The sequence below is a fragment of the Necator americanus genome, chromosome II, assembly GCF_031761385.1.
Source record: "Necator americanus strain Aroian chromosome II, whole genome shotgun sequence".
Taxonomy (NCBI): domain Eukaryota; kingdom Metazoa; phylum Nematoda; class Chromadorea; order Rhabditida; family Ancylostomatidae; genus Necator; species Necator americanus.
Window position 1 is genome coordinate 28644527 of NC_087372.1, and position 26875 is coordinate 28671401.

General features: G+C 41.8%; 4 protein-coding genes across 6 annotated transcripts; all 4 read left to right on the forward strand.

Annotated features, from left to right (window-relative positions):
- Positions 1 to 4944: 4944 nt before the first annotated feature.
- On the forward strand, positions 4945 to 13968 carry RB195_019780 (uncharacterized protein; the record flags this gene model as incomplete). 2 transcript variants are annotated; one of them, XM_064187793.1, is made up of 9 exons in its annotated part: positions 4945 to 5013; positions 7524 to 7673; positions 11850 to 11995; positions 12126 to 12231; positions 12291 to 12460; positions 12518 to 12638; positions 12695 to 12874; positions 13338 to 13446; positions 13937 to 13968. In XM_064187793.1, 9 exons carry the CDS (start codon positions 4945 to 4947, stop codon positions 13966 to 13968), a joined length of 1083 nt encoding a protein of 360 aa, XP_064043674.1. The 2 variants fall into 2 exon arrangements, with proteins under 2 accessions (XP_064043674.1, XP_064043675.1); XM_064187794.1 differs by lacking the exon at positions 4945 to 5013 and adding an exon at positions 7246 to 7440.
- Positions 13969 to 15184: 1216 nt separating this feature from the next.
- RB195_019781 (uncharacterized protein) lies at positions 15185 to 16707 on the forward strand (the record flags this gene model as incomplete). Its single annotated transcript, XM_064187795.1, has 3 exons — positions 15185 to 15451; positions 16488 to 16628; positions 16687 to 16707. The coding sequence occupies 3 exons, from the start codon at positions 15185 to 15187 to the stop codon at positions 16705 to 16707; spliced, it is 429 nt and encodes a 142-aa protein (XP_064043676.1).
- Positions 16708 to 17758: 1051 nt separating this feature from the next.
- Positions 17759 to 25112, forward strand: RB195_019782 (uncharacterized protein; the record flags this gene model as incomplete). Of its 2 annotated transcripts, XM_064187796.1 has the most annotated exons (5): positions 17759 to 17841; positions 19342 to 19473; positions 19535 to 19663; positions 22718 to 23255; positions 23478 to 25112. In XM_064187796.1, the coding sequence occupies 5 exons, from the start codon at positions 17759 to 17761 to the stop codon at positions 25110 to 25112; spliced, it is 2517 nt and encodes an 838-aa protein (XP_064043677.1). The 2 variants fall into 2 exon arrangements, with proteins under 2 accessions (XP_064043677.1, XP_064043678.1); XM_064187797.1 differs by lacking the exons at positions 17759 to 17841; positions 19342 to 19473; positions 19535 to 19663; positions 22718 to 23255 and adding an exon at positions 23375 to 23431.
- RB195_019783 (uncharacterized protein) lies at positions 22818 to 23327 on the forward strand (the record flags this gene model as incomplete). The annotated part of the gene is made up of 1 exon (XM_013436314.2): positions 22818 to 23327. The coding sequence occupies one exon, from the start codon at positions 22818 to 22820 to the stop codon at positions 23325 to 23327; it is 510 nt and encodes a 169-aa protein (XP_013291768.2).
- Positions 25113 to 26875: the final 1763 nt, after the last annotated feature.

Here is a 26875-nt window from a genome sequence, read left to right on the forward strand (position 1 = left end):
GTTACAGCGGTGAAATCCGGAAATATTACCCTTAGTACCTGAAGGCACATGAATTGTGATGTACTTCCTCACTATGTCCTTAATATTTACCAGTCATTTCCCCGTTGAACACAGTCGCTTCGCCCCCGCTTCCGACCTGTGCCCCTTTCGCCCCCGGTGCCGTGCTCTTTCATCCGGAGCCTTTCCTTCCGTTTTTTATGTCCTGTTAGCTGTTGCTGATCGCTCCATTCCTGGCTTGTGTCAATATGCGCGACAAAAGCGGTTGTGTGTCCGTACATGCTTCGGAGAGGAGGACGGTTCGCAACGCTATTCTTAGCGTCACCGAAGCATTTCTCTGGTTCTTTCGGTCTCCTGCTATCTCGCCGTTCCCCACACACCTAGCCAGCCCCCTCTTGAACCAGCATCTATCTATCGTTACACCGGTTTCATAAGGTGCCTGTAACGTGCGCAGTTTACCTGCTGCTCTCGATACCGTACACTCTCCACCGTTTCTCACCTGGTTCGTCTGAATTACGTCAGTCAGCGTGTGGCACTGAATGCTGTATGAGGTACGTTCTACGTGTACACATATTTATTCACGTGTGCGTGAATTCGGATGAATTTATGACGTTCATCTCAAGCTCCGCCCCGTATCCGCGGTATCCTAGCAACTCCCATCGATATTCAGCATGAAATTCGCGCTTTACGGCAGTTGTTTCTTTTCTATAGCCTTTTTCCGACGACTAGAATTTTCCTCCAATGGTGGATCATTTTTGATCTTCATCGGGCTTCCTCGGGGCCAGTTCGCGTCCAAATTAGCATTTTAATGAGGTATTCCATTATTTTCGAATATTGCTAGGATGGAAACGTTGTTGGCTTTGCGGCCTTCTTCTCTTCGCTCTGTTCCGTGCGTTTTTCACGGTTATCAAGTTTTTTCGGCTACCATAGGCACTATCTCATGCTACAGTATCACCCAGTATGTTTTCTCATCTGTTTTCGACAAGTATACTGTAATCGTTCGAACATCACTCCGAACTTAGGTTTTTCATCTGTTTACAATTTGTGGCGCGAATCTGTAGATATTTGAAGGTAGACATCCTAGATCTCTCCCTAACAGCCGCTCCTACTTACTCATCTTCTGGACTCTCATGAATCAGGAGATGACTAAGACGAGCCAGCTTGTTTCAACTGAGTATTTCTCGCAAATATACTTCTCCGTTACTTTTTTCAGACTGGAACTCTTGTTCGCTTAATTCCAACGGTAAACGTTTCGTTTCTCCATAACGAGTAAACTATAGATAAGCTGCAAGAAAACAGGAGATTTGTTGATAAATAATATCCACAAATAGGCAGAGCAGTAGATAATCCACCCAAATGGGTAAGAGAAGCTCCGAATATTAGCTACAACCATAGCTTTTATCGCCTCGCTTTGCTTCGTCAACTGCCTTTACCTTTCCTTCTCACTCTCTCTCTCTTCTCCGGAGCATCTACGGTTATAATTTTGAACATTTGCCTGTCCCTCTGTGTTTGTCAGGAACATCTCATGAGAACTGTAATAGACATGAAATGTTATAATAAAAGTTTAACTTTTTCCAAGCGAAGGTTTTTCCTATTTTCTAAAGTTATTTGTTGACTACATAGTTTCAAAGTTCCAGAGTTCTGTATTCGGGAGTTTCTCGTCCTCAGTGTTTGAATTTATTTCGGTATTCGTGAATTTAGAAGAAATTGAAATTAAAATATTTTTTGAAGTTCTTTTGCCTTCAATGAAAGAATTAGATAAAGAAGAGTGAGATTTCTTAGAAAGATTCTACTTTTCAGCTAACTATTTAGGTATTTGTTATGGATCATTTACTGAACTTTCAATAATACAGATCCTTGAATTAGCTCCTGCTGAAAAGCTTCTGAAATCAAAATTTGTGGATAAATCCTTGGAAGAATAGTAAGAAAAACTCGTAGAGATTCCTAGAGTTTATGATCGATGGTGTCTTTGATTTCATATGATGTATTATAGTTGTAGCTTCTTCTCGTTATTAAAAAAATAAGGATAACTAACGTTTGAGGTGAAATGTTGCTGAATATAGTGTTATATAAAATCTTGAGGGTAAAAGTGAACGATGAAGGAATCAGTTCAATCTCCATAATCTATTTTGCTGAAATATAATTGTGGTTATTTCGGCGATGACGTTGTCGCAGTATCCTAACGTTCCAATCTTCTTTTTTTCAACAAAAAAAGCTGGAGATACTTAGATGTTGTACTTATTCCTGGAGCAGTGTTTTGCTCACCTCTTTCAAGACGAACATTTTCCGAGCTTCATATTTGCGATGTAGTTGTTTTTCCCGACTGAGTGCACAGTCTCGTGACTTCACCCTCCATAATGCCTTTTCGGTCGTCGTCCACTTGAACCGGTCGAAAGTGGACTTTTTTCCGTGTTGAGATGGAAGAACCGTCGAGGACAAGTGCGCGTTGTTGATAGGTTTTCGATTCCTACAAAAATTTCGACGAAGGACTTGCCAATGGATTCGGGAAAAATGCAATACTAATTGAAATCTGACAGCGTGAAGAAATTTGCGGTGAAGAAACAAACCGGTCTATTCGTTTTAGGTGTCACTGAAGAAAAGTCACTGCGTTGCTTACCTAGACGAGCACCTGCACTAATTACATGGCGTATATTCAGATTAAAGATGATCCTTCTACGATCACCATCTTGACTGCAATGATTCAAGTACAAAATACGGCCAACAATGACGTCGATCTCAGGATTCATCTTTTTTCCTGAAAATGACCGTTGTTAGATAAAATCCACCACTGTGACATTTATCTACTTAACCTATCTGGCTTTTATTTTGGTTAATTATTGGAAAATTATAATTATGCATATATATTACGTATATATCATAATATACATAACAATATAATAATATAATAATATTTGTTATGTCCTTTACTATTTGTAATATTCTTGATTTTCCTTTTTCGCACTTGTGTTTGTAATACCCGATGAATTCACTGAGAGTAAACGTCTCATTCGCCAAAAGGTCACATCATTTTTCAGTGTACTTTGATATTTTACGAAAGAAAGAAGTCGGTAAACAACTGGCGACAAATTGATGATGAAATTCGAAAAGCAACAAAAAAAGAGGAAGAAACGAGATAAGGTTGGAAAAAATCTGAGTGATGCTAACTTAAAGACAAATTTTTGCTATTGTAATCGGATGCATCCACCAACATTTACATTTTATCAGAAGACTTTTCTTCTTGTTCCCTTTTTCGTGAGGCACATACTTAAGGGATTTTTTTTCTGGAATTATTTTATAGCCTAGTCTAATGAGGTGTTTATTGTAGGCCGACCATCTCTTCGAATACTCATATTTTTATAGTTTTCTTTCCCTTTCTTCCTTATATCATGTGTTGTGAGGTCTTCTTTCCTACAAACTCTTCTAAACATGATTTAAACGCTGCGTTTATCATAAATATGCGCGAATTGACTCCGTGTTGTTTCTCTTTCTTTGTTCTCCAAAAAAATCCTATGGTCCCACTGTTACCCTTCATTTTTTCCTTATTCAGCCAAAGAGAAACCATCATAAATAATCCGTAAATATCAATTTTCTTTTAATTTTAATGCTTTCGAATGTTCTGACTCAGACGAAAGGTGTTTTCTTTTTTTGGTGCATCACTGGTCCATGTGAATAAAAAATAAGTAGAAATCAAAATATACCTGGATGGAGGATGATTAATTCCTTGCAATAATCCGAATTTTAGGCTTAAATTTGGATTTGGTCATAGGGAATTAAATTATTTCTCTAAACTGGAAACTTTTACAAGGATACAAGGATGAATCAGCACCAGTTTCGAAATTGATGCCATACATTCCATTCAATCAATCGATCTAATAAGTTCTCAGTTCATTTCCACTCAGATGCTGCTTTGAACGGCGTTATCACAAAAGAAAAAGTGCATATAAAAGTATATTTAGCACATGTAGCTCCATTTTGACAGCGCTGATTGCTTTGCTCTCATGTATTACGTAACCTAGTTGAAATGCTCTGATTTATTGCGTAATACGACGTAAGCGACTACGTACACGATCAACATCGTTTCTAATTGTTTTATTTTCTTCGACTGTGTATGATTTTCCACGTCCCTACCCAGGCTGTAGGCGGTCTCTCATCTTTGCCCATTACTATAGCCGACGAGTTAGGTTGCACCGTATGCCTTATACAGACACGAAACAATGGACCGCGGCGCGGAAGTGGCGCGTACGCGGATTTCTGAACGGAACGTCCATTATAAAAGTAGAAAATGAAAGTGAAATTATTATAATAAGAAACAAATGTATATAATAAAATAAACGAGGAAAAATTGTGTTGTATCATTTGTTTAATTCCAGCCCAAAATAATGGAAAAACCTGAACTTTTGTTGATTTGTTCGAGCTGTGGCCAAGATTGAACTCTCCTTATTAACGAACAGTTAACGTTTCGGCGCTATCGGCCATCGTCAGAGCTTGAAAACATCCTCCCAAGCACATCATCCCTCTACGGAAGGATTCAAATTATACGTAAACTCTAGGAACAACACATCGGCAAGCGCTCACCTCATTTGCTGAATGGTGGTTACGTAACAGACCACCACGTACCGCAACTGTAAATAACAAGGGTTTTTTTATAGAACTGAACCTAAAATTTACTTACTGATTTCACTTGGCTTTAGCTACACGGATGAGGGAGAGGATGCAAAGATGCTGTTCTTAAAAGTCGAATATTTGTGAATGTTCATCTCCGTTATCGCAGAACTCGAGTTTAGAGCATGCCGCAACCGCTCCAAATGAAAAAAAGAACACCTCGTGAGCACGTCGTAAATCAGGCACGATAGCGCCAGGAATTGCGCACGCTGACGGTGATAGCTTATCGCGTGTAAAACCTATTTAAAACCTTGATGAGATCGTGCCGCAGTACGCTAATGACGCATGCATTTACGTATGCGCTTGCTATGGGCCAGCAAATCGCCAACAAAATTCAAACAAAAGCAGAAGCAGGTATGTGTTTGCAGTTGCTCGTACGAATTCTCACGAATCCGAAACAAAAATACAAAAAAAAATAGGAGTTCTCTAAAAATTTATCTCTTCTTGTTCACATTCCTGGGAAAAAAGGAATTACTTTGCTTCTCATGTACTTCTTGTCATAGGTGAGGAAAAGGCAGGCGTTCGCATGATATACGATCTTTGGCCATAAATCCATAAATTCTACCAGGAAAACATCTGAATTTAGCCGGATTCGGCTGCATGGCAGCTATGCAAAGATGCCGCCGCCCGCACAACGTTTTGGCGATAAAAACGGCATCAACTCTGATGGTGATGGTGATGTTTATTTAGTGAAACACAGCAGCCACATATACATACTGTATGTTTCCAATTACCTACGTTTCACCGTCAGCAACTGCTGAAATGCGTTTTTTGCAGTCACATCGACGACGATTCGCTGTGAGTACTGTATCTGTCTAGTTTTTCTAATTAAATTTAAAGGAACTGTGTTTGATGCACCCGTTTTTGAAACGAAGACGCTTTAGTTGGGTGTGCGTGTTTTTTTTTCTTCGGAACCGAAACGAAGGGCGTTTCCAGTTCTCTCATCATGGAACTTTTTCCGTGGAAAAATGCAGCTAAGATAGCAACAAAATGAAAAAAAGCATCTAATTTTTCGTTCGCGGTCATCCATCATCCGTGCATGTCACGTACATGATGGCAAAGAATTTTCCACGCAACCTAAAACCCAAATCTGAGCTGACATCATCGATCATCAGTTCACTTCAGTTAGGCTGAGATTATCTTAGATTGCCCGTAGATTTAAAGCGCTAGTCTCTGCTAGTCCTCTTCACACACGTACCGTATCTACATACGGTCTCGTATCTATATATAAGATTTGTGGTGGTCATTCCTTTCCTTCTTCCTTTTTTTGTTATTTGGCGCAAATATTCAGTTGAGCGCACTGCGGCGAATAGTCTGAACGATCATTTGCTACTTGTTCATTACTGGTTACCAGCTTATCAACAATAATCATTGCAAATCTCTAAAACCATCAAAATCATCAAATAAACGACTAACTAAATATGTGAACAAATTATGCATATATTACACATTATATTCTATATTTCACGACTACTTTCATCTCTATTTTTCTCTATTTTTTAATACTACTTATATTAATAGTACATTACTATTCGTATTACCTATTATTTTTTGTTACTTCTATTACATTTTTAGATGCTGTTGCTTGTGCTTTTCATATTTTTCTTAATAAGGATGTACTTGCGATTAGTTCCATGGATTTTTCATGGTACTCTTAGGGAGTTTTTCTCCCGCAAAAGTGACCACTGATTGTTCTAGCAGTTACCGATCCTTGTTTTGAGGCAAAAATCCCAATTTCTCCAATTTCTCTGAAATTCACCTTTTTTGTTTTTTTTTTCAGTTACTTTAGGAGTACCTAAAGTAACTGAAAAAAACAAAAAGGGTGTAACCTGTAAATATCAATAATTCTCACTAAATTTCTTATTCAATAATTTTTCGGAACTAATTTCTGCTAACTCTAAACCATTAGACAAATATCTACTGCTAATATTTAATTCCGTCCCTGTACTTATTTATTTCATTTCCCTTTCCTTCATGTTTTTTCTAACCTGATCTCTTTTATTCGATCTATTGATCATATCCGGGATTTTTTTTCTCTGATTCCACTGACATTTTCTGTTTGTTGGAGTCGTTTGTTCCCTTCGACGGCTAACGTTTTATCGAACTAATCGTCCTTTCATTCTTTCGTGAAATCTAACTCTATCAGTAGATCTCTTTCTAATAATTTGTTTCCACGAATGCTATTTCTAGTTTTTATAGGGAACTGGAGGGTTTCATTCTTTTCTCTTCGTTTTTTTTTTCATTTGTTCTCAATTCCGCTTTTTACAGATCATAATTTTTGCACTATAACACTTCCTAAAGCTAATCTGTATACAAAGCCAGCGAAAATCTCTCTCTTTTCGCTTTCCTCTATCTTTTCCCTCACTTTGTTTTTTGCAATTTTTGGACTGAAATACCCTTCCCTTGGGTTTCCCAGACATCACCGTTCACTATTTTTTTTTTCGTGGTTAACCAGACTATTGAATAGAGGGTCTTTGAATCCATGCAGTAATTAGGTAGTCGTAATAAGTAGGTCAACAGCAGCAGTTATTCGTACAACGCCAAAAGTACGCACTGTTTTCAAGGCGAATGATTATTGATCATGAAATGGGTGTGAGATTATCGCCTGCGTACGGATCACCTGTGATCCGTCATCGCTATGAACTCGATCGTGGTTTTCTGGTATTAACTGGTTGTCAAACGGATTATCGTGCTGCTGGTAACGATCCAGATGCTCATGTAGCTCCCGTCGACGATTACCATCACATCATTTTCTTCATCGAATTTTCTGGAACAATTAATGTGCGCTGAGAAATCCTCACTCTGATTATACTGCTAGTAATTTTTTTTTGTCAAGCACAAATGTCATGCTCATCCCGTTTCAGGACTCTCCTATGCGATTGCACGGCTCGTCAGCGAGCAGCGCATCCGTGGCCAGTCGACTGTACGGTACCCGTTCGCGAAGGGATTCACTTGGATCTGATCCGGAATTGATTTCCTTCTCCGACTCCGATATGCACGATATCACTAACCAGGTAGGCGTTTCCGCTCCGAAAAACAGAACGATTGTGCTGCGGTAGTGCTGGAGTACCGTTGAGTATTTGCTTTGAAGGTCCAAATATAAAGTTACTAGCAATTTGCTTCAGAAATGTTTCCATTGTCGTGTTGTCCTTAATAATGAAGCAATTTCGATCTCATTATTAAGGACAAGAAGCGGCACAACCCAAAAATCACTCAAAATAATGTTCCATTGATATTTTTGAGCGCTTATCAATTATAAAAATTTTCAAAATTTGTTCTCCTCTATCAAGCAGCTGCTGCTTTTTTGTCAAGTTTCATGCAGCGCTTTTGTCCTTTTTTATTACGGTTAAACAGCTGAATAATGCACAGCAGGCAACTTATTTATTGTGATTTCATTTCTGTGTACGTTTTAAATAGCGTATTAAATTTAGGACAAGATATTATTTTTGTTGGAAGTGATTCGATCAGAATCCCATCGGAAAGGTTCTAAAAGTTCTACTGCTCTTTCAGTCCATACTTGTGGACCGATTTTCAATCTGTAATCATGAACCGAAACGAAAATCAGTCTTTATTAAGAACGATTTTCTTTCTTCTCGGAGGTGGAGAGAAAGGAAAATGGCACTCCGCAGATTAATGATAAAAGTGAAGCTAGAATCTCTACTAAGGAAAATAGCTGTAGGATTTTTTCCTGGACTTCCAAGGACACCAAGATCTCTTCGGTTTGCTTCAAAAACAACATGTGTTATGAGTCTTTGAGGAATTATGGAATACACACCTACGAATACGTTCGTGAAAGGTGGCGAATGTGTTTAAGAAGAGGAGAGCGATACGCACTCGATCGCACCACAACAGAGTAACCAGAGAGTTTGTGTACATGCCATGCGTTGCGGAAGACACAACGCGCTCTCTCGGTTGAACTCATTTGGTTCTGACTACGCGTGAGCAGCCAACGAGATGGGGTGATGTGTTCGTCGCACGGAAGGAGCAGCTGAGAGTTCAGCTGAATAAGGCTCAGTGACTTTGTCAATGTCACTCACGAAACTTGAGGGCATCTTTGATGACGATGGCGGGGAACGAAATGACTGGAAAAGATGCTGGAGCCCACAGGTTCAGTAAAGATGAGCCAAGTATCTATGTATAATATATGTGAGCAAAGCACGGTCAGATTTCTCTACTAAGTATATCCGGGAACCCCATACAATGCCTCCGACGTATGACTTAAAGGTAGTATACCACGAAACAGAGGGTGTTGGGATCTGTGCACGAATAGATAGCGATAACGATGTAGTTCACAAATATATGCGTGAATAGGCTCAATTCTCCCTAGTTCTCAAGAAATACGGTGTGAGAAACGATCTTTTAGCACATTTCACCCTACAAGGCACCTCACAACGCGGGCGGTCTGTAAGGGCGTCCGTATCGCGTCTACAAGCGAGCGGGATAGACAGTGTTAGCAGTTCTTTGATTGTCTGCTTATTCGTACGTGGTGCTTTAACAGGTACCTCGTAGGGAGCGAAAGAAGATGCGGCAAGTTCCCAGTGCCATATTTTTGGGGAACTAGGGGAATCGATATCGCGGCGCTATTGCACTCATATTGGGCACTAAATCCCTAACCTTGGCTTCTGCAATGAATTCGCTCATGGAGGAATCCCTAAGCCTTCACTTTTGCTGTACGTTGCCCGTAATGAACCTAACACTTGGTAAACTGGATCGATTCTTCCAGAAAATCAAAGCGCAACCACTAACAGATGATGTTTAATCGTGACATTTTCATAGAAGCGGATGTTTGTGAAGCTTAAAAGTACATATCGGAACATTCATCATAATATTGTAGCACGAGCGAATGTTGACTGACGATTGCTCCCACGGATGGGAAATGTTAGTTCCTCCAATAGAGACCGAACAACTACGACGATGACGTTTCCGACACTTTTTTTTCATTGTTATTATTGTGTGGCATGAAATTACGTAGCGCAGTTTCGAGATCTGGAACTGAAAAGAGAACTGCTGGAAGTTTTTATCCTCACCCAAGGCGAACTCGATATTTGACGAAGTTGTCACCGTCGATTCACTGAGATTTGGGAATTAAGCAGCATAGAACAGAAGAAATCCAGCAGTCCCACTTTCTTATAGGAATGAGTGTACTGATATCTTATCCTTGGATTTTATTGCATTTCCTTACAAGAGAAAAAACTTCAAAAAAATCACTGGAATTTCTGCACCCACGCAAAATTTTGTATAATCCTCGAAGAATAACTAACAGTTTGCTTGGGGGTGCATGTAGAAATATAAAGTAGAATATGAGTATGGATAATTTCCGCTCGACACTCTACAGTATGCAGATGAGAATATTTAATTGTAGATTATATGCAAATCTGATTTGATTCGGGTTAGGTTCCCTTTTTTTAGTTTCCTCTCTTTCTCCCAAAAACGGAAAAATTTCCCATGTCGTGCAAGTTTTCAGAAACTCTCAAAATTTTCCCTTTCCTGACTAAGATGTAATATGATAGGAGCCGTGAGAAGCACAAGTGCACGTCTGGCTCCTTGGTGAAAACGAAACCACACCTGCAAGTACCGGGCAGTTTTACCTATTCCTTGTTGTCGCACATACGTGGGTGCAGAGCCGAAGTACTATGAAAATCTTTAACGTCAGTGTAATATGAACAAGTGACATGAAGTTGAACGTCGGCAATTTTTCTTCACGTGTCGTCAGCACATTTCGCTGTGCAATAATACCTTTATCAACAGTTTGTTTTTTTCGCCGCTGATCTATCGACGGATCGATTTCAACGCACTTTCTGGCCCGAATTCCTACGTATCACATTCATTTATCGGCTGAATGAGTTCGTTCGGTCAAGGCTGTGCGGTGCACGTCCACGCTGAGGAGGAACATCGTCAGTTGATGATCTCTACTGCTGTCATCGACCGTTTCAACTCAGTTGTTTGCGCCGTCTATTCAAACTGGTCGTGTTATGTGTGCGATGGGTGGTGGTGCGGCCTTCGAAGGAACATTTGTACATTGTGTATTGATTCGTCTTCATGTCTGTCAGTTACTACTTTTTTACGATCCTATTGGAACGTTGACATTGACATCTCACCGTCGTGATAAATTCCGTCCTCGGTGTCAGCGAAAACGATTACATCATCGGTAGCGGATTAAATTATCAGGAGTTTCGCAATTCCGAGGAGTTGTGTCAGCTGATGTCAGCTGATGCTGTTTTACACCAATTAATCGTTTGATACTCGAAAATTGGAATTCATCAGGCTAGAAAACGATTGGAGTGTTCTTAGAAAGGTCATAAGTCATTTTCTTTCGGAATTATCCAGAAAATCAATGCATTTTTTTTTCAACAAGATGGATTATTTAACAAGATAAATTACCAAACTATTAATTCTCAACGGTCATGGGGGAATAACCATTAATCTTGCGCTTCTTCTTGCGCAGGATCGATCCTTCTCCAGTCTTCCTCTCTTTCAGATGTTTTTCTCGGTCCTATCCTGTTTGCTATATCAACAAATCAGAAATTGTTGATTTATCCAGATCACTTTTGGTTCTTTATAAGCGCGCATAGCTTTGTTTTCTCTGCTTCTCCGTACCATATGTATAGTATACTGTTCTCTTCCCGATCCTCACTTTTTCTCCGCTCATTTGTCCTTCCAAACTTCTCTCTATCTTTCTTTTTAGGCGCGCATCTGTCTGTTTGTTCCCTAATGTTATACTGATGTAACTCTTTTCAATCTTCCCATCTTTTTTTTATTACCTGAGTCACTATTCTCACTTCCATCCTCTCTCTCTCTCTTCTCTTCCTTTCACATCTCCTTCCCTTCCACTCCTATTACCATTTTTTCCATCCCCTTCACTCCTCAGTAGTGTTATGGCTTCTGCCTTCTGGTGTCTTTTTTGTCTCCACATTTGTCATATTCTTTCTGACTACTTTGTCTTTCACTCTGTATCTGCTCTCTGCTGTTGCTATTCTGCATCTTCTTCACTGAGAATTTTCCTACTTTCACGGATTTCTTCACACGAATATTTCACGACGATCACATTGAACGCACATTCATAATGTCCTTTATCTTAATAAATACGTCAGTTAAACAGCCGTTGCATCTGGTGCCAGTCGATTCTTTTGTTTAGTGAAAAGCTTTATGGTTTTTGCAATTTGTACGATGTAATCCATTCGTTTTTCCAGGTGACGATGATCTCGAAAAAGTTGTCCGAAATGGAGGAACAACAGCTCCATAGCAACGATGAACGAGGTCGACTACGAACAGAAAACGCTGTACTCACGGAACGAGTTCATGTGTTGGAAGAACAGATGCTTGTCGCTGAACAAAGGTACTGTACAAAATTCCAGTCTTCTGTGGTTTTTGAACTAGCAAGCTTAGAGGGGTTGTATCCTCATTCTCTCTGTATTCTTTTTTTTTTCTTCATCAGAAATTAAATTCGGCCCCTACGTTCGTTTCAGATACCGAGAGCAGCTACAAGAGGAGAAGAACAGAACACGAGAACTGCTTCAACGAATGGAGAGGGAGAAACAATTAGAGACGGAAAGTCTAACTCTCAAATATCAAGTACGGATTTTTAGAACGACTTTTTTTGCGAAGTTTAAAACCTTGTTGTGGTTTTTTAGATGATTGAAAAAGACCTGCAGTCTGCAAAAAAAGAAGCCGACAAAGCACGTGAAGAGACACAAAGGATGCAAGAAGCGGTGGAAGAGCTGCGCGGACAACTTACCGAGAGTAAGTTACTCGTCGAGGATCTTGAAGAGGAACGAATTAAGTTGGAACGACAATTCAAGAGGTGAGAACGTTTACTTTTCTCACTTCAAGAAAACACTAATCAGCGGAACGTCTTCAGATTCAAAGAAGAAGCTCAGCAAGACATTGATAGTAGCTCCGAGATGGTTGAGGTGCTTACACAGCAGACGGAAGAGCTGCGCCGAAATGGAGCACCGAGACAAGGATCAATCGTCGAACAGGTAGTGATATCTCCTCGATTTTTTTGAACTCGTCGCACTCAGCCGAGATGTTTCAGATGAGTGACCTCGAAGAGTCTCTCGAACAGGCGCGTGCTGATATTCGTGATCTACAGCGCGAGCGTGACGACCTGCAAGCTCAACTTTTGGCGGCCAGTGTTGAACGAGGGCGAAGTCTGTTGGCGGATGAACCCTCGCTGGCCGATGAACTTATGAGCGGAGGTGGAGACTCGCAACAGGTGTGGTCTCTATCTACTAATTATCAATCTTGTGATAAGCGCGAAGTGGCACGCATGGAGCGTTAGTGTTTATGCTGGTGCCGTAATTTTGTGGCTTCGACAGTGCCCTGAATGAGAAGAAGAACGAACTTGGAAAAATATTGGATCATGCACCTTATTTCTTTTGTTACGTCGGTCTAATTTCAGATTTTTTCCTATCTCTTCCTTCCCCACTAACTCTCTTTACCAAGCTTCCAATCTTACTTTAAAGGCACCACCCCAGATTCGTGGGGTGCTGCCTTTAAAAGAACAAAGTCGGCTTCCGACTTCGTAGTGTTGTGCCCTCTTTCTTCTTTTACTCTCTCCTCTTTTCCCTTTTCCATTTGCTTCTTCCACTTCTCTTCCAAGAAATGTTTCAAGGGTTTTCCTTAGTAAATGCTCATATCGTATTAAATTTGCACCTGTGTAAATTTCCTGTCTTTAGATCTTGGAGGCTCTCCGTGAGCAAGAAGTATGCAATCAGAAACTACGGGTGTACATTAATGGTATTTTAATGCGAGTCATAGAACGACATCCTGAAATCCTTGAAATAGGTGAGTCTGTGAATGCTAGCTAGATAAATGTTTATGCTTAGTAACTTGGTACGCTGGCCATACTCCTCCAGGTCATCTGCAGGTTGAACCCAGTTGCGTTTTGTCGATTGTATATTAAACGAGGAAGACGTTAATTTAAAAAAAGAAATCATCCTTCTACATGATCTTAATTCTTAATTGATTGTTTTTGTTTACAAACATCACAATAATTTTTCTGAGTGGAAGAGAGGAGAAAAAATTCCATAGACGCTTACTGATTTTAACCGGGTAAGCGCAATGCGATTTCCATTGAAGCGTGGGAGGGGAGACAAGAGTTGTGTTTGTAGGAACCAGAAGAATAGTCCAAGTTGCGGTCTCATAGGTGAACATGTTTGCCACCGATATTTGCTTTTCACACGCTGACGGTCTCTTGATTTAGTACTGAGTGTAAAAAGACTCGTAATTTTTCGTGACCCTTGTTAACATTGCTGACAATATTCTAAGATTTCAGGTGAACAACGCGAACAACAGAATCCAAGTTGACGGTGCGCCGGAGCAGCCTCGAACAAACCTGCCACACCGAACGAATCAGCGCCATCGTCACCATCTACGACATCGTCGTCGTTGTCAGCACGTATCACTTCCTATCTTCCCTCATCTTTCTTGAGATGGGGTTGAAAGAAGTACCGTTGACGTTGGTGTAGCGAGGAAGAGGAACAGGGTCACTATTCTTTCAAACTGAAAATATTTCCCTAAATACTGGTCAGAAGGGGTGAACAATGCAAGGGCGATCATCCTAGGAACATCCTCTATCGTGGGATTTTCCGTTAAGAACGTGTATTTTCTGTGCATTTAACAGCGCTGCTCGCCCGTGCTTCTTCGCCACTTCGACGTGACTCTGTTCTAAGCGGGTTTTCTGCGTTTACACTTTGCTGTACGCGTTTGAATTGAGGCTGTTCCACGTGTCGCTTCGAATTATTATCTTCATTTGTGATATGTATATCTGTGGATGTCTTCAGAGGCATTTACTAACGCTTAGCAAATTTTTGCATCTTTTTCTCTGATTTTTTTTTGTTTTGTACAATATGATGGGCCCTGGAATTTCTTCATTAGCACATGTGCATAGCCAAACTGATCCCGGTGATGAAAGAAGCAGTTTTTCTCTGCAGCTTAACCTGAGATTCTTAGTGTAATTGTAAATTGTCCCAACAGCAGGGTTTAGTTTGGGGGTTAGGGTTCGTTCGAAATTTTGCTAGTGTTAAATTACTTTTTTTTGTCTTGGTAGAGCTTTTGGAATATAAACAAGCTCAAACTAGCCTTTGCTGCTCTGAATTTCTGTAAATGAATGAAGAAAATACGAACAACTGCATTTCTTAATTTCTGTGAAATATTCTTCCACATCTTCCACACCACACAACATTTACACTGATCGTTTTTGTAGCTGAATTTCTTCCTATTTCCATCCACATCCATCCATACGTCCCATGCCTCGACTGTTCGCGTTTTCCATTCGCCTTCTTTCAGAAATCTTTCCAAATCGATTGTGATTTTGTCATGATAGCAGTATTACTACACCATTTTCACAGAATCTGTTTGTCAGCTACGCTGGACTATGTCCAATTGAATCGGTTCGAACTTTTCCGCATATTTGTGATCTGCACATATGTTTTCTGTTTTTCTTTAAGTTTTGTGAAGCATAGCAAACCCCCCACGTTTCGATCCTGCATCATGTTCTGCATGTTAAAACCAATGAATACTTATGTACTTTTGTCCCAGCTTGTCTCAGAATTCCCGGAAATCTGTCGTTCGTGGGAGAAATTCTGTTGCGATAAATATTTTTTGTTCTGGTTTACGTTTCGATGTGGTCAGAACTGCTTGGCAACACTTTCATGGTTTCACTCCTCCTGGAGCATCTTCATGTCCTGAATCCGCAAAAGAATCAGGGCAGGGACATTCTTTTCGAGAAATTGGTGTAGAGGTCATGTCACCTCACTTAAAAGGTCGACTTATTCGACAAGCACACGAGGTTGTCAGGATCCATTCCGGTTGTGAGCAGGGATTCGTGTGGGCATGCAGGCACCATGTGGCTAAGTGTAGGCCATGAACCATCCTTTGCATCGGGTGTGTTCAAAAGTGAATTCTATCTTTTTTCCCTTTCGAGTGGCACTTTCTGGAATACGCAGAGTTTTCGTGCTGATTTTTAATGAGCTGTACTCGAGTTTGTTAATTGATTTTATTGGCTAGCGTTTCGGTAAATCGCCTTTTTAAGAACGTGAAATGAGGTTTGCCGCAACTTTGACCGTTAAAATCGATTGACAACCCCGTGTACAACTCTTAAAAAATCAATACGACATCTCACTATGCCGAGGGTTATTGAAAGTCAAATATACATATCGGTATCAAATCGGTATATGGATTTGTATCTATATCGGTATATGGATGTACATATCGGTATATGGATTTGTATCTTATGTCATGATGTAGAAATGCAAGCTGTGCTCACTTCCAGAACAAATCCGGTTTTCAACTTCTCGGGCCCCGCAAGCTTTTCATTGTTTTGTTCAGTGTTTCTGAGAAAGCTTGGTGACTTCGAGAAAACAACAAAGAAAAAGAGGACGAGCCGCGCCTTCAAAATATATAGAAAATGAAGGATTAGATTTTTTAGATTTTCTACTTCTACATCTACTTGCTGCGTCCAGAAAAGCTCATACCACATAATGACCGTAGAAAGTGTACTAGTAAACAAATGGAATTCGAGATCCTAGGTAACAGTTGAGGCTAAAACACATATCAAAAAGATGAAATAAAACAAAGCAATTTTATACTGTTCCTCAAGCGTTTGAACTCGATGGATTCGAACTGATGATGAAAGTAAACGTAACCCTAAAGTCCCTACAAAGAGACCTTAATTTTGTCAACGAATTTGGATTTTGTCTACTACTGAACTTCATTGCTCATGATTTCCGTAAAACCACAAAAGTAGCTGCCTTTACAAAAACAGTGAACTGTATATCAGTGCCGAGTGTGCATTCACGTAAATAATCACTGAAACGAGCATTAAGGTCGGGAATCCACCGGAAAAAACGGATGAACATCAAACTAATTGTCAGTTGACATCGAAATACCATCTTTTGCTCGAGAGAAATAGGCAACCACGTTTTTCTCTTTTTATTCCAACGAAGAAGACTGAGCGGTATTGTCAGGTCGCAATTTATTCCTCAACCACATCAACTTCATGTTTTTATTGGTGTGACCTTTTAGATCGAACCTTCATTAGTCTGACGTTCCGGTCGATGCGCAGCATACCATTGTGACACTTGACGGAATAAACGTGAGGTCGTTCTGTTCAATCAACCTCCATAGGCCTCTGGAAGGGCAAAAAAGCCGAAACGAATATTCCAATGAATATCCCACCTAAGAACCTCTTAGGCGGGGGTAACAGAAAACGGACAAAAGTACGCCGAATTTCTAACACAAGAGAACGTTTGAATTCCATCACCTTCCTAGGTAGAAGGCAACAGAATAAACCAAAAGGTGAAAATAGTTTGTAAGTGATGTAAAATAACTTTTTGGAGGTTGGTAGGAGCATAGAGTTACAATTTAATTTGTAAATACGCAATATACGTCACCAAGGCGTGTATCCAATACATAAATCAGCGATGTTATCTCTTCATGGTTCTCCTGAGCTTCCTCCAGTGGTTCGTCCTGCGCTCATGTTTAGTTTAGAGAAGGTTTTGAAATACAGGGCTTGTCCTGGCATGCTTTTTCCAGTTCCATGACCTAGACGTGAATATCTCAATATATCAAGAGCAAGAGAGCATCTTGCTGGCTGATGTGAATGGATGCCAGCAATGTCTGAAGTCTGTTTACTCCTTGTTAACTCCAAAGCTTTTAATTACCTAACTTTCCCTCTTAAGTCTGGAAGGGTTCGAGTAATAAATCACCTAGGCTGGAATCGTATATGGAATTGATCCTTGCTCATTATTTTCTTTTTTCTATCTTTTAACTATGTATTTACTGTATTTGTCTTGTATTTGTCCTTGTCACATCTTTTTTGACATGCCATGGGGCGTAATAAATAAACAAGTAAATCTAATAAAATTTGTTAATGTTGTTGTTTACAGGAAAATGCAGTGATGATACAACCAATACAAATGATTACTTCAAGCTTACTAAATTTCCACCCAAACATTTCGTGTATTTTCTTTTTATTTTGCTTGGCGTTATGATTTTGTAGCTTATTTTATCCATTGTTGTCGAACATCTTGAGTGCTTAGATAATTGAATAAATAAAAATTTTTCCGTTCTACTTGTTTCTTTTTGACTGCAAAAGATGCGAGCCTCGTACAGCGATCAAAGTGATAACAAAGCACGACTCGGATCTTGTGATGCTAGGCTTCGTTTTCGTGGCAACGAGTAAGTGCAGACCAACAACGACCACGTTAATGCGGTCGATTCAGGCCGGACTCGGTATTTTCGTGTCTCGCCATTGACTAGTACTTTTTTGTGTAGTAGAACTGTTCATACATACCAATGTAAATGAGTTTTTTGTGTATACAGGTTGTGTTTTCTGATCCGGGCAAACCAACGCAGTGAAAGGATCAGAAGTGCAATAGATGTCTGTCCCTAACAAATAAACTCCACTCTCGTCGGGAAAACAGTGCTCTCTTCGTCCCATGGGATTGCTACTCACCTAACTATTCTGCGCATCCTATCCAAGTACACCAAGACGAAGAAATTTTCAGACTCCGGTTGGCATGGCAGAGTCACGAAAGAAATTGTTAGGAGAGGGGAAACGAAGTTGTGTTACTATGCTCTGCGTGGGATTGAAAGACAAGACGCTAATTTTTCTCTAAGAATTGAATAGATCTTGAGATTTCTTGATTAGAGATCACTTGAGATCCGGTATAATCTAACTGATTACTTGCACCAGCTCAGGCGTCGAGTATGAACGGTGAAACGGCGCAACTGCTATGCACAATACTCTGCATGAACATTGAAAAACTGACGGTGAGTGACGGTGGGATGCGGCTTCGTTCGTTCCGGGGCGCTAATTTCTACAACGAGTTCCATTGGAGCGCGCCCACTTTGTGCACGCGCCGCATCTTCCGGGCCGTTTTTTACGGCAATTAGAAAGAAATGGATGGAATCACTGTCCTACCCATAATCTACAAAAGACCGAGTGACATGAAAAGACCTGCTGGCATATTTATCTAATTTAAGGAAACAAGGGGAGTTGGGTTTTTCCAAGCGTTTTTCTTAAACAAAGCTTTCGTACTTGGGAACTAATTCTCGGAACTCAGAATGGCACGCAACTTTTTGCCGAATATTTTTGTAGAAAATTTCTCCTACCCCAGATAAGCCATAATCTGGAAGCTGTTCAACTTGTACGTTTGCAAGAAATTGAGGCATTTTTCGGATTTCCAAAACACAACGGTTTCAAATGGATTGCAGTCCGTAATTGAAACAAAGTAAGAAGGACAAGTATTTTTGAGAAATATATTTTTGAAGTTTTTACAGAGGACTGCATGTTCTGCATGGGATTCAAAGACGATGTAAAATGCTTATTTTTCACTAAAAAATAAGACATGGGACCCGAAATTATGTATCTTCTATTAATGGAGGAAATTTTTGTGCCGCGAACGCGTTGTGACGTAGAAGATGATAATTTGATGGTAATTTTATGAGTCATATTGATTCCGTATGAAGGGAGAAAACATTATAGTATCTGATTCATGAATATGAATGTTGCTGCAGAATTCCTTTGGCCATACTAATCAGAAAGGAATTTGAAAATCTTGATAGATGATTCAAACAAAAACAAAATTAGAGTCTGCCACAAGAGTTTGCAATCGTGAGGGCGGTACGAATTTGGTGATTTTTGACTGGACGTTAGCAATATTCTCTGTTTTGCAGAGTCGGAAGAACGCGTCGCTCTTACACCTACAACTCTGCTGCTAGCCTAGTACACGTAATGACAGTTTGTACATACAACGCTGTCAGACCAGCATCGCAAGATGCTATTGGAAATTTGATGAAGCCCGTTGAGTAGGTCTAAATGAGATCGGGAGACTAATTCGAGACGAAAGGAAAATGCTGCCTATTATAGTGCATGGAGCGGATGTAGCGCAGATTCGTCTCTGCCTGCACGAGCGATCGACGCTTCGAAATTGCTGTGGTGCCATCTCAGTCTTTTACTCTTCCGTGGTCGACAAATTGGACCAGACTTCTCTGAGAGGTTAACAACACAAACAAACAACACGAGCAAGACATGCGTTCGAAATTTCCAAACGATTCTGAATTAAAGTGGACGTGTTGGCACATCGCGAGCGGATTGATTAATGCCCGACACTTTATCCTTTACCCATTTTGTAATGCGAAAAAGCTCCTTTTCGCAGCGTCCGCTTATGCAACTGCACCATTGTTCTTATGCGACGATAACCACTATACATCTGACTGCCAAAGATATACCAGCCTCGGCAAACTTATGGAACCCAACCCACTTAAGGGTCCTCTTCAATGACCACCATCAGAAATTTTTTTGTCAAATCTAAATTAATTTGCATAGCAGAAAACACTCTAACTTTTGTGCACTACCTTTCCAAGCAGAAGCAAGATTGCTATCCATCTTTATTCTGGCAAACGTTTTGGCGTCATCACCTCCAGAGCCTGGGAAATCAAAGACACATGTAATCTACCCTCTAAAACCCCTCGTCATCCCACAACATATGACTTACCAAGCAGATTACTCAAATACAACGTCAAAAAAGCAGTCTGCAATAGCGCTCAGCTTGAAAGCCATCAAACTGTGATGTTAGGGAACCACCAGTTATTAAAGTTGCGCCAGTAGTAGCAACTAATAACGATGCTCCTTGCATCTGACTCCGTAGGTCAAAAACCCCAGAAGTGCTTGATACGGCGCCAGCTTGTTCCAGTCACAGCGATGCATTCTTCTTTAAGATTCATGATTGGACTTCTGACTTCCTTCGACGACGACGACGGTGGCTTTCGACGTTAACAGCGGCGGCATGGACGGTTGGTCGTGAGATTTGTGGCGTTTAAGCTATGGAGGTGGTGACGTGAATGAAATGGAGGTGGTTTCTATTGTGGATGATGATGGAAATTTTTTTGACGTTATTGATGTGGTTTGAACCGTGGTAGGTGCGGATGCTGTGAATACACTTTTGGTAGAAGTAGATGGTGCCGTGGTAAGCGTGATCCACTATTGCTCCTTTGGTCTCCCTGAATGAGCGAAGCTTTTCAAAACGTGGAAGGGATAAGTAAAATTGATGGTGATAGTCTACAAATGATGCTAATGAGTCTACAAATGATTTCATCTGGAATGCTATTGATGGCTGCAGTTACATTCTGGTCAATGATGTAGCGGTAAGCATGAACGTTAGCCTGCGCTGTGGTTTTTTGTTCCATCGTGTCGATTATCTCCGTGATGGACTGTTTCTGTTTCTCTACGATTTCCAAAATAAAATTTCCTAATGCGCTCGTGCCTTCATACAAACCGCGGTAACCTTTGACTGTGGTGAAAATAGGGAGTCCTTGTAATGATGGATATAACATCTGAGATATCGTTGAAGGGTCGCTTCTTCGACATTCTTGTCTCGTACGTTGATATAATAATCGCCTCGGGAGAACGCTTCCTCTATGCTACTGATGTCACTTGTGGCTAACTGAGAGAGACTGAAGGTATGGTCGAAGTGGATGTCAAGCGATATGGTTTGTGTTAGAGGTAAGGCACAACGTTGTTCCACGTTCGCAAAGATGGATATGGCTCTGTAGCGGCCGCTGATTCAATTCATGACAAAGGAAAACGTACATCCATGTTTTCTGCGGCTGCGGATCTACATCCACGCGGAAGACGCGAAAGACGTTCTGCGTACTTCTTGTGATGGTTTACAAGATATCGAGATTGCACAGGAAATGGAAAACTAGATCCAGAAAAGGATTTTAGCTGCCCTCGTCGTTGATGTGCCAGCAGTTGGCTTAACAGAGGATTTCTGACGTCGATCAATTAATAGTTACTTGCTAAGCACTGAGTAGGAAAGGCAATAGGTTGGTCAGACCTAAGAGAATCCTGCAACCAGTGTTAGAGTGATATGAATGGGTCGTACCAGGTTTAAGATGAAAAAAGAAAGATGGAGGAGGATGAGATGGGTAAGCGTGAGAGGATAAGACGGATAGCAACTACGAGTGAAGAGGATTGAGTACCAAACACTAAACCTGTGCTGACCTATTCAAGTGATGGGTCACACGCCCATCACTTGAATAGGTCAGCACAGGTTTAGTGTTAGTGTCAGTAATTGGGTGGCAAGATAACATGCGATGTGCTAACAAGTGGGAAGCAATTACAAAAACAAAATATGTGAAGACTTACAAATAGGGCTAAAACTAGCAGCTTCTAGATGATGGAGCAATTGGAAAGAGAATAAACAAACGAGGAGGATGACATGGGAAGGGTGAGGTGTTGAGAAATAAGTATACATTTGCTGCGAAATAGCGGAAATTCGAAAAAAAAGATTAGTTTCAAAACCACAGAAAAGTCATTAAAGATCTGATAAAGAAAAAAAAGTAATTTAACACTATGATATGAAGAAGAACTACTAAAGGGCAAAGGAAGAGATAAGAATAACTACGCAAAGGTAAAATGGAAGAGAGCATGAAAAAATGAGAACAAGAAATTGTGAATATCCGCTCAAGTCGCTAAGATCAGATGAGATTTATTACTCCTCTTTCCCTATGGAAAGGAGGATTTAATAAGGGTCTAGTTAGTCTCTTCAATTCAAGAAAGCCATCAAACATACCATATTACCACATTCACAATTCCGGACACTGGTTGCGGGCACCGAAAACCACTTATCCCCACCAGCAATACATCATCATCACCACATGTCCTTCGCCTTATAGATTTCGTCTCACCGCGAGTGGAACTCAAGTTACCATCTCTATACCCCAATTCCTTCTATATTTTTTTAGACCGCCCCTCAGAATGGTATGAGGATACACTCGCTGTAAACCGCAGTGAAACCAGTAAACCTAGATCTACCACAGTCCGCATCGGCCATGAGTTACAGAGATCGACCAATCAAGTACACCTATTGGAAATTTCTATCAAGGAACTTTCGCGCCCGAGCTTGAGCCACCAACAACTGCAGCATACTCAAATCCAACCACCACGAGCAGCCAATCGGGTACGATTTGCATAGATTACAAGCGAGGAAGAGTATTTACTTGTCACCATTATATCATTTTTAAAATTTTACGCAAAACACAGTAATAGAAAAGAGTCTCCTGATTCTGGAGGAAAGAATGGTACGGTAGCGCCAGGTGGGACAGGGTTGCAGGAGTCATGTAGGCTACCGAAACGGAAAAGGACTAGAATGGCGATCTGTACTTATAACGCACGTACGCTTGCATCGGAAGCGGCCATCGAAGATCTGATGATGCAAGCCAAGAAGATCAAGTACGACGTCATCGGACTGACCGAGACGAGACGACGTCACCCTCTCAACGCCGTATATGACGCTGGAGAAGAACTGTTCTTAGGAACATGCGACAGTAAAGCTGTTGGTGGAGTTGGCGTCCTCGTCAACACGAGAACAGCAAAGAACATCGACTCTTTCGAACAACTTACGACCCGAATCGGACGTCTGCGGATGAGAAGATGTGGTCCAACACCAGCTTTGACTATCTTTGTCGCTTACGCTCCAACATCAAGCTACGAAGAAGAAGTCGAAGCTTTCTATATGGGCCTAGAGAAGTTCTACCGAGAAGATCATGCCCCTTACAAAGTCATAATTGGCGATTTCAACGCCAAAGTTGGCCGGAAAACGGCGGTGAAGAACGCCGGAGGAACTTCACATCGGGACCCACGGCCTACAATGGAATGACCAGGGGGAGAGGCTCTCCGAGTTCATCATGACGACTAAGACCATCCATGGGAACTCGCAATTCCAGAAGCCCTCCTCTCTACGCTGGACGTGGGAGTCACCTGGTGAAGGGTACCGTAATGAAATAAACCACATCATCGTCAATAAAAGGTTCTGCCTGACGGATGTCGCTGTTGTACCAAACTTCTATACGGTATCGGACCATCGCCTCCTCCGAGGAAAATTTTCCCTCACAAGGAGAGCAGAGAAGGCAGCCAAGTTTGGAGGGAGAAATCCCAGGACTACCATCAACATCAGAGACGCCTGTCTCTTGAAACTCTTGAGCCGATACGCCAGCGTGGAGCAGCACGAGCCGCAGGAAACCAAGAACTCACGTCCGAGCTCGCAAGGCTTTGCAGAGAGGCGATAAAGGAAGACCTTAAAGAGAGGAGAGCAGAAGTGTTGGCTGAAGCCGCAAAGGCGGGGAAAAGCATCCGCTATGCCCGTCGAGACTTCGCCAGTCGCAAGACGAGGATGACTGCTCTCCGGAACCCAAAGGGAACAGTCATTACATCGAGAAGGGGGATGGAGAAAATCATCTACGACTTCTACTCTGATCTCTTCGACAGCCACGTCCACTTGCCTCCTCACCATATATGGGAAGATGGACAAGATGGGCAAGTCATTCCAGAGGTTCTCCCGTCCGAAATACGACATGCTATCATGTCGTTAGGAAATCGTACGGCACCCGGTCCCGACAGAATAAGACCAGAATACCTGAAGAGCCTTCCGCCAGTACTCATCAACACCCTGGCGAGGCTCTTTACACGTAATCTGTCGGAATGCAAGGTTCCTAAACAGTGGAAGACCAGCAAGACCGTGTTGTTGTATAAAAAGGGAGATCCACATGACATCGGCAACTATCGTCCAATCTGCCTAGTGTCCGTCATCTACAAGCTCTTTACAAGAGTGATCCTTAATAGGATTGAAAAAGTCCTGGATGAAGGAGAGCCATGCGAGCAAGCAGGGTTTCGAAAAGGATTCAGCACGATTGACCACATTCACACTGTTTCGAAACTCATCGAGGTATCACGAGAGTACAAGATGCCGCTCTGTCTCACCTTCATCGACTTGAAGAAGGCCTTCAACTCAGCTGAGACGGAAGCGGTCGTGGAAACCTTGGACAACCAAGGCGTCCCCACTCAGTACATAAAGGTACTTCGAGAGTTGTACAGTAACTTCACGACCGGAATTTCGCCATTCTACAAGAACATCATCATTGACATGAAGAGGGGGGTCCGACAGGGTGATACAATTTCACCCAAAATTTTCACAGCCACCTTCAAGAACGCAATGCGAAAGTTGGAATGGGACGACATGGGAGTGAAGGTTGATGGTCGGCAGCTACACCATTTGCGCTCTGCTGATGACATCCTACTGATAACACCTAGCATCAGCCAAGCAGAACGAATGCTGACCGAATTCGACAAAACATGTGGATGCATCGGTCTTCAGCTGAATCTGCAAAAGACGATGTTCATGCGGAACGGATGGGTCTCGGATGCCCCATTCACGCTCAACGGAACGAACATATCCGAATGCACCAGCTACGTTCATCTTGGTCGGGAACTGAGCATGATGAACGACCTGACCCGCGAGCTGGGCAGGAGGAGACGAGCGGCTTGGGGAGCGTACAAGAGCATCGAGGATGTAGTCAACAAGACCAGGAACACCCGGCTCCGTGTTCACCTCTTCAACACCACCGTACTTCCTGCTTTGACCTATGCTTCGGAAACCTGGGCATGAAGAAAACGCGGTGAGCGTCATTGAACGCGCCGTTGAGAGAGTGATGCTAGGAGCATCCCGTTTCACTCTCCTACGTCAGCGATCGAAGATTAGAGACGCCGCCGCGTTTGCCAAGGAAAGTAAAATAAGGTGGGCCGGACACGTGATGCGCTTTAATGACAACTGTTGGACCAGAGCCGTGAGCGACTGGGTTCCCAGCGATATTAAGCGCACTACAGGAAGATCGCCGACCCGGTGGTCAGATTTCTTCACGAAGTCCTTCAAAGAAAAATATGATGTTCTTCGTGTCCCACGCGAAAGGAGGAACCACTAGCCTACTCTGGCACGCGATCGAGACAAATGGAAGAATTACTGGCGCCAGCTCGACCGAGTTCGAAGATCAACGGGAGTCAAGGTGATCAAGGTGATTTGATAACAATGTTATTATTACTACTACAAGTCTGAGCGTCCGGCTAAAGCCGGACTTCAGACATTCTCTGGTGTTTGCTTCGCTCGCCTTCACTGATCAACGAAAATTAATATTAGTGTTATTAGTTTTATGAAATTGGACTTGTGTATCTCCAATAATCTTTCTTCCTTTTTTATGGAATAACCAAAAGCGAAAGATTTCATAGTCTTCTTTCTAAACGCGCCAGTTCTACATTTGGAAAACATTCGAACTTCAATCCGACGCCGTGGGACCCTTCGCACCCCATTTTCTAGCTGTCTGGCGCCGGCGCACCAATCCGACGCCGTGGGACCCGTCGCAGCCCATTTTCTAGCTCTCTGGCGCCGGCGCACCAATCCGACGCCAGTGAATCCGTCGCACCCCCTCCTATATCCTATAGGTATCTGGCGCCGGTGGACCCGTCACACCCCTTCTATAGGTATCTGGCGCCGGTGGACCCGTCGCACCCTCTTCTATAGGTATTTGGCGCCGGTGGACCCGTCACACGCCCTTCTATAGGTATCTGGCGCCGGTGGACCCGTCGCACCCCCTTCTACAGGTATCTGGCGCCGGCGCACCAATCCGACTCCGGGTGGACCCGTCGCACCTCCTTTTTCGAATTTCGTGACACACACACACACACACACACACACACACACACACACACACACACACACGCACACACACACACACACACGCACACGCACACGCACACACACACGCACACACACGCACACACACACACACACACACGCACACACACACACACGCACACACGCACACGCACGGACTAAGCTCGTTATTATATATCATGATGATAAGCCCGTTATTATTATATACATGATGATCATGATCATGATCATGAATCAGTATATCATGATGATTTGGCGTAAAATGACGTGAATGACATCATCCTACTGATGAAAATAACGTCCACGTCAGATCACATAAACATTTAAGCATCTTGCTACTATTTAAGCTACTGCTACTTTAAGCATAAACATCTTGCTACTATTTAAGCAGCCGTTTGCATGCGTGTTTCCACTTTCTGAGAACGGCATGCTACAAACTTGAGGCGAACGAGGAAGGAAATGGGCATGCGGAGGAGTCATAAAGGTGAAAGGCAAAGCGCGCAGTGGCCACGGCTATGAAACGGCTGCAACCATCTATCTTTTTCTTTTTCACCCGAAAATTAAAAAAAAATTAAATTGGAAAAAAAAAAAAGTTTTTTAAAAAATTATTTTTTTTTTTTTTTCTCAAAGTTTTGCTGGAATCCATCAATGAAGCTCCACAACAGTTAAAACTTCGCTTTCGTTTGTGGAGCATAGGTATCGTT